The 14,854-nt window shown below is 40.0% G+C and overlaps 1 protein-coding gene across 3 annotated transcripts in view; it reads left to right on the forward strand.

Annotated features, from left to right (window-relative positions):
* Window positions 1–14,854, forward strand: part of SNX25 (sorting nexin 25) — a 147,038-nt gene that overhangs the window by 74,623 nt on the left and 57,561 nt on the right. For all 3 annotated transcript variants that reach the window (XM_084626143.1, XM_084626141.1, XM_084626142.1), the window contains one exon: window positions 6,201–6,391. In XM_084626143.1, the coding sequence (XP_084482269.1) occupies window positions 6,201–6,391 (191 nt within the window). The remainder of the gene's footprint in view (window positions 1–6,200; window positions 6,392–14,854) is intronic.

Here is a 14,854-nt window from a genome sequence, read left to right on the forward strand (position 1 = left end):
GCTCAACTCGAGGGGTCTTGCAAAAAATACATACAGTGCTGTGTGTATATGAAACTTCCATATTAGCCAGTTGGTTAATACCGCAGCAGCTGCAGCTGGTGGTGTCAGTAACAAATCCACTAGTTTCACAAAAAAGTGTTGTGAAAAGCAAGATTTTTTTTTTTGGCAATATAATCTAGCAGTTAAATACCGACACACTTTTCCTTTATGCTGTTTCTATCAAAAGGAGCAGATATTCATTAAACAGTAGAATACAATTTAGTTAATCTTTTTGTAAGAACTACATATCTAATTTTATCTGTCTTTATCTAGGTCTTTATATTGCATCCATTGCTGTGATATTAATTGTCCAGATTTTAGAACAATAAGTGGAGCATCTAATATTGTAAGGAAATAACAGGAAGGGCGGGAGTAAAGTCTTCTATTTGCTGACATAGCAGACTTGGACTTCTGTAAGGTATTTGACTTTGGGCACATCAACACGGAGCATCCCTGCGCGCTACAGGAGTGTGATTCTGAAGTGCACTCCTATGTTGCCCACTAACTGGTCCACATAAACCCTGCTGGCATGAACTAAAAGTTCCCTAGTGGGAACTTCTTTTAATGTTTCTGCTGTTGGAAATGTTAATGGTAGGACTGACTGACTTTAAGAATTATTTTTTTTTTTTTGCCTAGGAGGGGTGAGAAGAGTGGGGAGGGTCAGGTGGGAGAGAGGGAAGGAGGAGGTAGAGGAGGAAGTGTCTCATTGGAATGGCAGCAGTGCCTGGAGTAGTGTATGGGAGCACTTTTCTGTGGTAGGGCAGGGGACCCTGGCACCTCACAGGGGAGGCAGTCTGGGATCAGTGCCCTACGGTCCGCCTGAAGAAGGCAGCACCCAGAGATGGTGGGGAGTGCCTTGAGGGCCCTGTCCCCGAATTGCCAGCCCTATAGTGCTACCCTAACATTGGGCTGATTCCCCAGATTCAGCTTCCTTGTGTGCCCAGGTACAGCTGCCAGAGCCTCGTCTAGGTCTTTTCCTGGAGGTGTGGTACTGCCTGTGGCTGTGCCTGCAAGCTGGGAGGGAGCAGGTGAGTGAGCTTCTCTCCGTGGGGCGGGAGTGAGCTGCAGGCTCACACTGGGGTACTGTGGCAGTAGGTGGTCATAGTCCGGGAAAGTGGAGACCCAGGAGCACCTCCACAGGAACAGTTTCAGGAACAGCAGAAGAGGTTCCTGAAGTGATGGGCTGATGCTACAGCCCAGCTGGTTCCCATGGCTAGTCTGGCTGAACGATCTTCCCCTGGTTCCACCCAGGGAAGAGGAGGCGTCCCAGCCAATCTCCTTTTCTTAAAGTTTGGTTTATATATACCTCCTCCCAATGCCTTCAGTCCCCAAAATAGTTGTTTGTGTTGTTCTAACAGTTAATAAGGTAATATAATAACTGTTTCTTTGTTACATGGTGCCAGGGCCTATAACGCCACTTCCCTTACTCCTACTGCACAGTCCTGGCTCCCTGGAGCACGTAGTACACATCTCCATGTGTTATAATACTGACACCAACAACACAACAACTGGGCTTTGTTTAGCATCTCCTCCTTTTACTGCTTTGGGTGTGCGTGGGGTGTTCCTGATCAACAGACCTTTGTCACATTTCAGAAGAAACCCTTCTGGAGTCAGTCAGTCATTTTTAACCAACTTGGGAGTTCATGTAGATAAACTGAACCGATACGCATTCGTTGAGTGAAAGAACATGTGCCAAGTGTGACCAACACACTGCACTGAAATGGAATTTTCCAGCATCAAGTTAAAATGAAACAGGAAAGTCTAAATTAAATAAAATACGTTGTTTTTATTTTGCTTAGTTCTGAAATGGCTTCATTGAAATCAAAAGGACTCTGCCAATTCATTAAAATCTAAATGTCTTGCAAAGTCTGATGAAAAAGTACTTTGAAAATTTTCCAGCCAGCTTCACTTCTTTTACTTCTAGTTTCTGCTCCCCCACCCTTTGCATGTAGAAACACGGCACACTTGTAATCCTGTAGAATTGACAACATTCACCCATATTTTTTAAAATAAAAAACTTTCAATTCCTTTCACTTTAACACGCATTGTATGCTGTTAGGGGCAGGGATGGGGCAAAAATCTTTCAAGAGGAGTACTTGAAACAAACGTGTTTTTCTCTCCTTGACCTGTTTTCCCCAGGTGACGTCCCCATGTGGTCATTGACCTTTCTCCTGATTATCGGCAAATTTTAAGTTGTTTCCTTTATGTTCAACTATATATGTTTTCTGGGGGAGGTAACTGCCATTTTGTAATATGGGACTCTCACTTCCTGGATTTTAAACTTTTGAAAGGGGAAGTCTCCCTTTTTCTAGAGTGCAGCATGAATTTTTGAGTACTAGGTTCTCTCTGAATTGTCCCCAGAGAACCCCACAAGATCAAGATCTCCGCCAGTTGCCCCTAAATGATAGGGCAGAAGAGAAGAAGCACAAGCCACCAGCATGTGGTGATAATGGCTTCGTATCTTACTGTAGCCTACTTGGGTTTTGCCATCTGTATCCATTTTAATGTCTGTTTCTTTGGACTGGTTTCCACCATTCGCATACAGACAGAACAGAGTATCTCAGGCAAATCTGCACCTGTACATATTAGTTATATCATCCATGCAAACTGTCTGCATTAGTAATTATTTCAGACACATTTTTTCCTTTTTTCCCGTTTCCTAGCTCTTCTTTAAAAATGGTAGATATCCATATAGATAAGAGGAATTTGTACCTTAGGGTACATGAGCTTCCCTATCCCATAACTGTTCTTCTGTTCCTTCTGAATCTCTCATACTACTAACTTACACCTCTGTTAATTAATGCTCCTTTTGTCACTTCCCATTCAGGACACCACTCGGCCTCTCCCTGGCTTACACCTGATTCACTTTATTCTTCAAATCCTTCTGCAAAACTGCTTTCCACCACTTTTCTGCCACTCCTCTTCATTCTGTCACTCTCCATTGACAGTCTGTCTACCAACCATGCTAATACTGTATTATGAAACGGAACATCCTAGGAAGTTAACCTAAGACCACTCAAGATGAATGCAGCCTCTGAATTCCTTTGTCTGTAACCCATACACAAAATATAAACACAGCTATTGCTGCAAGAACTTTCCCATTTTCTCACCCCACTATTTCCTCTTCCTTTGCCTGTTTATGCCTTTACTCTGTGTATGAACTATATACATTAGAGCACTGTTTCCCAAACGTGGGACACCGCTTGTTCAAGGAAAGCCTCTGGCGGGCTGGGCTGGTTTGTTTACCCGCCGCATCCGCAGGTTCGACTGATCGTGGCTCCCACTGGCCACAGTTTGCCACTCCTGGCCAATGGGGGCTGCGGGAAGCAGCACGGGCCGAGGAGCGTACTGGCCACCGCTTCCCGTAGCCCCCATTGGCCTGGAACAGTCAGTGGCAGCCACGATCGGCCGAACCTGCGCACGCGACAGGTAAACAAACCGGCCCGGCACGCCAGGGGCTTTCCCTGAAGAAGCGGCGTCCCAAGTTTGGGAAACACTGCCTTAGAATATAAGGACTTTGTGTTATCAAGTGTCAGGCAAATCCATGAAGCTATGTAAATAGTCAATTATAGTGATGATACTCATTCAAGCAGAAGACAAAAAGAGTTCACTATCAAAAATGAGCCATCTGTCTCGATGGTGTGCAGTCTTATCTATGAGTCAACAGAGCATTTAATTTATTGTTTCACTCTCCTGGTTAAAAGTTGCTGCATATGTGAAAGGTAGAAGTGGAGGAGAGGGGGGGAAAAGACTTGAGGTACAATATGCCCCCCTACCAAAATTGCAAAAAGTACAATGAACAAAGAGTTTTGACAGGTATTGGGTGGTGCAGAATTTAAAATCTATCACTTGTCATTCACACTGCAAGCCATAAGATAAAACAAAAACATTCTGATAATGACCATTTGAATGATTGCAGCCCAAATGTTTCTTGTCAAACACCAAAACAACACCAATTATTAAACTAAAAGGCTTCCTGCCACCCCTTTTATTAATGCTCTCCCTCCATGTGCATGGGTGTTTGCTCTCTCGCTCGTTCTCTCACCCTCCCTCCCTTTTATTAATGCTCTCCCTCCATGTGCATGGGTGTTTGCTCTCTCGCTCGTTCTCTCACCCTCCCTCCCTTTTATTAATGCTCTCCCTCTGTGTGCGTTCATGCGTGTTCTTGCTTTCACGTACCCACAGTTACATGGCTAGCTATCCCTTTGTGGTCTGTCTGGTGCACCCTCTCATGCATTTGGCCTAATGTGTTCACCTATCCTACGGTGGAATTGCACAATTCTCCCACTCGTAGACCAGGCTCCGGGCTACAGTCCTTGATATCCAGCATTTTTACCCAGCAGGTCCTATTGAGTTTGGACATGTGCATTTCTTCCCTTTGGGAGTCTGTGGCCAGTGGTATACTATGATCAGACAGCCTTCTTAAAGCCAAAGATTATTTATCTTAGCAGTAGGAACAAAATATTGCAGAAAAAAGGATTTCAAAACAGTCTACAGGCAGGGCAATCTGACCTTGCGCACTACCATTCTGTGATGGTGACCTAGACAGTGGGTCACTGTGTCTCTGTCAGGTTCCCCGAAATAATTGATTTCTTGAGACAGTGACCTTTTAAGTTCCATTACAGTTATATGTTCCTTGGCCTTTTCCTATCCTGGTCAAAATCAGCTTTGTAGGGTGGCTTGAGGTGGAGGTAAAATTATCAAAAGCTAATAGTTCTCTTGCTGTACATTAACAACTACTAAGTGTTTGAGAGATGGCTGTCTTGAGCTATTCTTTTCCTTCCTGCCTGCCTGTTTTTTTTTCCAGACAAACTCTTGCTGAGATTAAATCAACACAGTCATATAGAAAACTCCCCAATAGCCAGGTAACAGATAATATTCAGACAAATTATGATAGAGCAGCTCCAGATCTATGGCTGCCTGGCTACAGCTCACTTCATCAAGCTCATGAAAGCTTATGCTCAAATAAATTTGTTAGTCTCTAAGGTGCCAGAAGTACTCTTTTTCTTTTTGTGAATACAGACTAACACGGCTGCTACTCTGAAACCTGGATATATATACGTATTTTTGTGTGTGTATATGTTTGGTTAACCCAGAAAGCCTCCCATCCACCATCACTATGTGTATATGTAAATATTATTATATAATGAAGGTAGGTGGAAGTCTTTCTGTTTTTTTTTTAAGTAGACAAAAATAATACTCCGATCGTAAGATGAATCTTTAATGTATTTGAAACCTAATTGAAAATGTGAGTTTAAAATCATTCATACGGGCTTTCCCTGTAGCACACTTGCAGGTATACTTCTTCCCATGTGGTTATTTCTTTGAGGCAACTGTTTTTTAAAAAAATAAAACACTATATTCATCTCTATAACTGGATTTTCTAGTATTCCCACATTATAAAAACATGGCCAAATGAATAAAGAACTGACCATTCATCCCTGAATACTGGCTTAATCCTGAGTTGTGTACAACCTGAATTGTCTATGTAGCTTGCTGCAGAGCTCATGTTACGTGCCTGCACAAGTATAAGAAGTTTTGTGATTGAGCAACAGCACTGTACCTTTTAAGAAACAGAATGGATTTGCAGGAGTTGTTCACATTCAGGCATAGTACAGGAATAATTTTCAGTGCTGGTTTTTATCTGTGTTTTTAACTAGGCATTTTAAAAACTACGGAGAAGGTGCAATGAGGAAGTGTGGAAACTTGAAGCACAGGCCTATGTTTTATGCACAGGCCTCATTCTGTTGAATTTTTAAAATATTTTTCCCATGTCATCGCAAATTTAGCAACATATTTTCCAGTCTTGGTATAGTCTTAAAGGTCTTTGTTTTGAGTGGGTTTCAGCCGGCAAGTCCATCTCTTAAGTAGATACTGGAATAACAGGGACACAGTGCTGGATGAGGTCAGATGACAGATATGTGGAGTTGTGTTTAAATACTTTGTATATTTGCATGATTTTTCTCTTAACTATTTTATATGTATACTTGCTATGTTAGTGGAGATATCCCAGAACATACTCTATTAGCCACCTGGCTGTTTTGGAAGCATTTTTACTTCAATATCCAGTTACAGGTTGAATGACAAACACTTCAGAAACTTGTAATCTGAAGTTTTCTGTTGTGAAAGATAACTTCTTACTTCTCTGCTGTTTATCATAGATACTAAAGGTAAAGAAACTGCTGCAATGAAAGCTGACCTCTTGAGGGCTCGCAATGTGAAAAGGTACATTAATCAGCTGACTGTGGCAAAGAAGCAGTGTGAGAAGAGAATAAGGCTTCTAGGAGGTCCAGCTTATGACCAGCAGGAGGATGGTATCTCTGATGAGGGTGATGGCCTTCAGAGCCAGAAGGTAAGTATTACACAGTGTGTATAAGGCTAGAATGAAAATTTTCCAGGTGTTTGTTAGTGTTTGATCACTTTATACGTCACTTTTAATTATGAATGAGCATTATCCAAGGGAAACATGTTAGTGCAATTGTTTCATGTTATATTTGTTTCAGTGTTGGGAAATTATGGTAATAGTTACCTTGCAAAATACATCGTAATGTGTTAAATACATGGTACTGGTATTGTCTGTATATAGAACTTCATAACGGGTTCTTCAGCTCATGAGATTGCTAAATTTTGAGACTTGCCCTACACAGCAGACTGAGACACACTTACAGTGGTGGTCTTTATAAGATTACCTCCATATCTGCAATATTCCTTGGTCCTCCCTATATTTATTATAAGAAATACCTTGAATATTTTAGTTGTCTAATTTCAGAGTAGCAGCCGTGTTAGTCTGTATTCGCAAAAAGAAAAGGAGTACTTGTGGCACCTTAGAGACTACGCAATTTATTTGAGCATAAGCTTTCGTGAGCTACAGCTCACGATGCATCCGATGAAGTGAGCTGTAGCTTACAAAAGCTATGCTCAAATAAATTGGTTAGTCTCTAAGGTGCCACAAGTACTCCTTTTCTTAGTTGTCTAAGGCAACTGGCATTTTTCAAGAGCAACCACTATGGAAGAGGTTTAATAAGACTAGTGACTAAATCAGAAATCTCAACATCTTTGTACAGTAGGTCTTGGAAATATGTTGTTGCATTACCCAACAGCTACAAAAATGAAAGTTCCAGTTTATTATCTTAGATAATAAAGTGTAATAGGGCTAATAATTTATGTACTCTACTTTCTGTGCCTTTTGGACTAAGATCAGTAATTGGAATATTGCAGTTAAAAATAAAATACTACATTTTTTTTAATGTAAGTAAGAGAGAGAGAACTGTTAGTCTTTATGCAGGTGTCTTTTTAAGTTCATTAAATCATTGTAATAATTGTAACTTGGTTGAGGATCAGAAAAAAAATTCCATTGCTGGAAAATAATTTTTACTGAGATGGCAATATACCATTTTATAGTAAGTGTAGAAAAGTAAAAAGCTAAAGTCTGAGAGGAAAAGGGTTTGTTTTCTTTTTCCTTCCTGTTTAAAATATGTTTATAGAAAAGCATCTGTCATAGGAAGTGGTAGGCCAGTCTTGATCTATTTCAGAAGCAGAGAGATCCTGTTGTTAATGTAACCTGTTTTACAGGCCCACAAATCACTTCTACCTCTTCTAAGGGGGTGCCCTACCCACAGCTGGGTATTGTTAACTGTGGGTCAGCTCCTGCAAACAATGGTGAATGTGAGCATTCTCATTTTAAATTAATGACTCTACTCCCAGGAGTAAAGCCGCTGTCATTCATAGGTATTTGCCATGTTGGTGGTGGCAGCCGCAGTATCAGAGCTGAACTAGAACTGTCCATCTCTAAGCCTTCGATATTCCGAAAGGACAAGACCCAACAATTCCCCCCTTCAGCCCCCAAAGCTGGGCAGAAGAGAAGCACAGCATAGAATCCTTGGTTGTAGATCAGATGCCCACTGGTGGGGCTAGACTGCATAGCTCAGCTCTGGGAGGGAGCCCACTTTTATTGGCAGTGCTTCCCTGTGTGCTCTCTCCATCTTAGCAATAGCAGCAGTTCAAACTTTATTTACAAGTAGCCAGCACTGCCCCAGATATTGGCCCAGCCCCTGCTGAGGACATAGGTAGAAATATCCAGCATGTGGCAGGGCTTCTCTTTATTTTGTTTTTGTTTAACAAAGTGAATTAATATTGGCTTATTACTCTCTGTGACCCGCACCTTTCTTTAAAAAAAAAAAAAAAGAGAGAGAGAGAGAGAGAGGCTGATCATTCCAGTAGCCTTTTAAGGTACTACATTGTTTAAAGAATAGCCAATAAATGTATATGAAACACCACGTTTGCTTTTTTCGTATTACAGTATTTCAAGAACAGACATTTATTGCTGTATTTGGGGTAATATTGAAGTATGTTGTAGATGCTTGAACTAGACTAATGGACTTGAGGAGTATGTTGTACTATTTAAATGAAGAATGAGTTGACTAATAGCTCAGAATTATACTTTTGTCACTGCCACACAACCTTCCTCTTTGGTGGGATAGAGGTGTCGTATTTCCAGTAAATGTCCTCATTTTAATAAATACTTCAATTATAGAATTAGTTTGGAAGTGAAGTCAGGGTTCCTGTTCTCATATTATAGATTAAAGGCATGAAAAAGCTAAAAGAAAAAATTATGCTCAGTTCTTTCACAGCAAAAGCAATGTTGGTTATAAAACAGCTGCATTTTACTTGTAGGTCAATATACAAACATCTTACTGCATGGACCTGAATCTGATTGCTCTGGCTAGGCCCTGAATTTGAAAGTAAAGGGGTGTGTTTTTAACTAGATGTTGGCTAAATCAGTCTTTTGTAGTTAGCTGGGATACTGACTGTGATGGGTTGGACCCCTTGGGAATCCACCTGATGTGCTGAGATACCACTGAGTCTACCTGTTCTGCCAGTATGGGCTCCCTTTTACCTGTCTTGCTGAGCCAGGCTATTAAAGCCTCCTCTAACACACACACAGGCAGGGCCACACACCGCTGCAGATCAGCTCTGGGAAGACTCAGCTTAAGGGACTTGCTCCAACACTCTGATGCTTGCTCCTTTTAAGGGGTACAAATCCAAAGGTTTTATTAAATTCACCCCCTCCCTCAATGTGGAGAGAGGTGTGCATGCTTCTTGTCCCCCTCAGTTAGAAATTACATAAACCAGGTTTATTATTAAACCAAACAAATTTTATTAACTATAAAAGGCAGATTTTAAGTGGTAAAAGGGGTAACAAACAGAACAAAGCAGATTACTAAGCAAATAAAATCAAACGTGCACACAGCTAGTATCACCAAAGAAATTGGTTACAAATAGTATTTCTCACCATAGATATTGTTGCAGGCACTTTGCAATGTTTCTGTGGTTCAGAGTTCCAGTTATATTCCTTTTCAGACTAGACCCCTGTCTCAGTCTGGACTCCCCCTTGCCTTCTCTTCAGGTGGCTTTAGCAGTCTTTCTTCTTGGGCAGACAGCCATGGAGAGGAGGCTCATTTGCCTTCCTCCCCACCCTTAAATAGGATTTACATAAGGCAGGAATCGTGTGTTTCCCAAACTTGACCCCCCCCCTTCTCTTCAGTGGAAAGTTACAAGAAGTCCCAGGTAATGTTTAGTATCCGGTGACAAGACCACCTGACTCGGTAGTATCACAACGTCTAGGAGTCACTGGCAGTATGGAGCATCCGCAGGAAGGCCAAGCCTTTTCACAGTCCATTGTCCTCACTGATGGGCCATGAGCTCTGTCTGGCTTTTCCATTGTTGTACCTGAAGTGTTAGCAGTGGGCATCATCCAAAGTAGCATAGTTGAAATACAGATACATAGTCAATATTCCTAACTTCAGATACAGAAATGATACAGGCATACAAATTGAATAATCACACTCAGTAAATCATAACCTTTCCAATGATACCTTACAAGACCCATCTTGCATACAGTACATCTCAGTTATGTCATATTTATATCATAAGCATATTTTCATAAAGAATATGGAATGAAACATCACACTGACCCTTCTGCTATATTGCTTATGATATTTGGTTCCAGAAAAGTATGACCTTTGAATTAAGGTAGAATATAATGTACCCTTTATAATCTATTTAAGATCTTTATCCTTTTTCTAAAAAAATTACACCTGCACAGCAATGCAGTAGTCTGATCAAGTTCCTGTTGTCTAATATTCATTGAAGAAATGATTTACATGATCTGTAAGCTGCACTCTGCACAGTAGTTACATTGTCTTATCTAGAAGGAGTGTTGTACAGAGTCTTTAGCTGATTGATTCCCAAACTGTGTTCTGTGAACCACCAGTGGTCCATGGAGCACTTGCAGTCTTGATTTCAATCAAACTACAAAATGGATGAAAAACTCCTTGCAGCCAGAAACCATTTGAGTTTGCTCTCAGGCAAAGACAACCTGACTGCACAACTGTTCTGCTGATCATGGCTGAGTGGAAATTGTAGTGGAAGAGAAAAAATTAGCTTGCCTCCACCACAGACAAGGTATATACATTGATTCTTTGTTGTAAGTGACCACACTTTGATTGTGATTTCTGATACTCCAGCGTCTTTTCCTTATGCTATTTGTCACAAGTTATCTTTATATCTGGATAACCTGTAAGGATGGTATAAAGGAAGAGGGCTTAAAACTCTTATCCCTTTCCCTCCCTCATTGTCTCTTGTATATGCTAAAGTAAAAAAGATCACGGCAGATAAGTAATGTGTTAGTCTGAAAGTATGTGTTTTGCTTGGATTTCTTCCCAGAGTAAATGGTAGGGAAAATAGCCAGAGCTCCTTAAATGGTAAATGCTCAGTAATCCTTGATTGCTAGTCAATATAGTGGGTCTATCTATTGCCACAAAGTCAAAGGTTTTTAAGGTATTGATGATTTGCTTTTTAAAACAATGCATTATTGTAATCAAGGTACAAACAATATCCTTTTTGTGGGATCATGTCATGATTATTAACTTACATCATGGGGGTATCTTTCCAGTATCATTCACTTTCTATTTTTCTGTTTCCTAAAAAAGGGAAGGTATCAAAACAGAAGACATCTTACTAGACTATAAATACCATCCTCCTGTCAGAAAACCCTCATAGCAACTAGATTTCTGTTCACTAAACTCTCCTCTGGTAGCACTCTTCTCTAAAGCACAAAGTCTGCTATAGCTCAGGAAACAGCTACTAGCTATACTTCATTGTTTCATGAATAGGTCAGTGTGTATGTGGGGAAACCATGGTCTATTGTGTAGTAGTACTTGTGTTGTAGATTAAAGGAATGAAAAAGACGAAGATCCAAAATTATGCTCATTTCTCTGACAGCAAAAGCAAGGCTGGTCATAAAACACATGCATTTTACTTGTAGGTCAATATACAAACTTCAGAGAATCTTCAAGGTTTCTAGTTTTTTTTGTTTTTTGTTTTTAAGTACTGTTGCATTTAATTTGTAGTACAGAGCCCTACAAATAGCACTGGGCAGGCCATGGGCACGTTGGATTAACAGTTCACAATAAAATAATGATTTCACATTTGTCTCACCTACTGTATAATCACCAGGTCTTGGGTTGTTCAGAATTGCGAGGGACAAAAAGTTCTGTGTACTTTGCTTTAACCATTGTCTTCAAGCAGAGATAAAGGTTGCTGCTTAGTTTTCTCCTCAACCTTGAAGCTGCTTCAGAGTTAAAAAGGCTTAAAGGGTCACCGTTGAGGCCGATAGTTCTAAGATTAGATCTACTCAATGTATGTTGGTTTGAGGATGTGCACGTGACCCAAATGTGTATGTGTGCCAGAGTAACTTCCGTCTATCCTCTAATCAGGGTTGATAGTGAGCAACAGTGATACTGAAACATACAGGAATCCCTCACGGAACATTTCAAAGCAGGGTTCAATATCCTGTCTCTTCAAAACGGAAGGATAGTGTAGTGCGAACATAGGGATTCTCAGCAGTATAGGTCTTGAATTGTATGTATGTTGTAGTCCAGTCCTGCAAAATAATCATGAACATTTAGCTCAGTCATAAAATCTACTTCCTTGTCATTTATTGTGATGAATGATGATTAAAATATTGATATTTTTGTTCACCTTTCACTTTTTTAAAGAGCTCCTTTACTGATGCCTTATGAAAAAACTGAATATCATTCATCAGTATTTCTTACCTTATTCTTTATTCACTTGTGTGTTTTCATGCAATCTGCTTCTTAAGATTTAAACTGTCAGTGGTTCTTTTTTTTTGCTTGAAGTCCTAATTTTCTATGGCATCATGACTGACTTGCTGTAGAAATTATTGTACCATGAAGGAATTACAATTTAGGGAGGTAACATGGTCCAGTGGATAGATGGGCCTGAACTGGGAACCGAGCCCTTTGGGTTCTAGTTCCAACTGTCCCAGTGACTTACTCAGTGACCGTAAAAAAGTGACTTCACCCTCTTTGCCTCCGCTTCCCCATCTGTAAAATGTAAATCTTTGTAATCTAAAGATAGAAACACTACGCCACAGAAGAGCTAACTATTATCATTTAGTAAGGTAGAGACCAAGCATGTGTAGAAACTGGTGCACTCTTAAGGAACAAAGATTGTTCTTTCATTTGTATACCTTCTTTAATAAGGAATGAGAAAAGAGATGAAAAACACAATAGACACGTTGAGTTGTTTTGAAGTAGACTATCTGAGATTTCATCAGATCTCTTAAACTTCAAGAATTTTCTCTCGTATTTTTGATAATTAAAAGCCAATAATGATCTTACCTTTGTGATGGATGAAGTGACCGTGCATCTTAGCTAACAATATTTTGCTGTTATGGCATCTTACATCTACAAAGCAGTTCGCAACTAATCCGCTGAACAATTGCTCTGAGGTTGGTTGGTAAGGATTATTCTCATTTTAAAGGTAGGTAAATAGAAGTAGCAAGATTAAGTGATTGTGACACAGAATGTCATTGATGGAGTGATTAGAACTGGGGAACTGATTTGCAGTCCAGTGCTCATTCCCCTAGACCATATTTCTGATCAGTGAAATATTTGAAATCAAATCTAACAACGCACTGTAAATTTAAGACTGAACTGCTTTGGAGGATCATCATTTTTTGTGGTGTTAGGCTGCAGAATGGCAAATCATAATCTAATATGTAAAGTTTCTGACTAGTTTTCTTCTGACATTAAATTATGTCCTTGGCTTGGATTATGCCCCAGAATACTTAGAAGGATCTAATCAGTTGGGACAGTAACGGTTATTTAAATAACAGATAAAATGCACAGTATCTTGATTGCAGGATATTCCAGATGGTTAACAACAACAACGGAATTATTGGAAAGGAACAGTTATTTAAATATTTCATCTTGCCACAGAAATAAAACCAGATAACTGACTTTTTCTAAGTAAACACGGTTAGATTGTTTTAAACACACAGATGTCATTTTGCACTTTCAATTGCTAATTACAAAGGTGCAGTCTTCATAAATAACATTTAAGATGACAACAGCTATGGAGTCGTATGCAAACTCGTGTCAAGCTGACATAACTGCCACTGTGAAAGGGTATTTATTACAACAGCTTGTCCCACAGCAGAGCTATAAATTACTACTTTCAGGTTTTAATGTTTAATAATTGTCCCCATTGCTGGTAATTTTAGCAGACAGGCCAATGATTGGATGAACATAAGAGACTGAATTACTCTTTCCCTCCGGAGGTGGTTCCACCATGTCCGGATCGATGCAGCATTCAGTCTAATTTGCTGCCTGTGCTGTACCAGCTTCTATAGATAATCCTGGAGAGTGACGTGCTCTGTTTTTTCAGCTGAGTAGCTTCACAATTACTGAATTCACACACAATAGAAATAAAAAAAAAAAATAGAAGGAATGAGTGTCCGTTTTAGGGACTCTAATAGACGAGAACTTTTTTTTTTTTTTTGGATGGCATATTCTCCCCATTCACTTCTGAATTCTTGTCTACGTTCTGTAGGATTGCTTGCTTTTTATATCCACGTTCCTTGCTCTTCCATTGCAGCCACTGCCCTTCTAGGTGAAAGAGATTGGAGGGGCTATTTCACTAGGAGGGTGGTGAAGCAAGGGAATGGGTTCCCTAGGGAGGTGTGGGAATCTCCATCCTTAGATGTTTCTAAGGCCTGGCTTGACAAAGTCCTGGCTGGGATGATTTATTTGGGGTTGGTCCGGCTTTGAGCAGGGCCTTGGACTAGATGACCTCCTGAGGTCTCTTCCAACCTTAATCTTCTATGATTCTATAATTAGTTGCATAGCATAGTTAATGAAACAGGCTGTTTGAAATTACTCTGGGTATATTGAAAAAGAGAATAATATGAAAAAAATCATTTTGAAGTTGCTGCTACAGTTAGGACCAATCTATGATTTCTTATGTACCCCAAACTCTCATTGACTTCAGATATAATTTGAATTTTGAGTGTGAAAGCTGCATAGGGTGGCATGGCCCTTGGATGCTCACCTTTAGGGGGAAAAAGTCCTTAAAACCTTTTATCCAGAGGTACTGTGCATTTACTTTTCTTCAAATAGATAGACATAAAATCTGTTATGCGTCCTAATTGGTGGAGGTGGAATTTAAATCTTTGACAATGTGTTGATTGACAATGGGTTCTCTTCCCTGGGAGAGAAATGAATGGTGCACATACCCAGCATATTCTTCTTTTCCTAGTTTGTTCACTGTATGGATACCAGTGCCTGTTCATCTCTTACAAAGGTGGCAAAAGTTATAGCAAATCTTTATTCAGGAAAATCCTCATTCACTAACCCAACTAAAACATGCCTGAGTCCCAACCCTTCATGTAAAAAGAAAAGGAGTACTGAAGAGGGCTGTAGCTCACGAAAGCTTATACTCAAATAAATTG

This window comes from Lepidochelys olivacea (assembly GCF_965140295.1).
Source record: "Lepidochelys olivacea isolate rLepOli2 genome assembly, chromosome: 4".
Lineage (NCBI taxonomy): Eukaryota > Metazoa > Chordata > Testudines > Cheloniidae > Lepidochelys > Lepidochelys olivacea.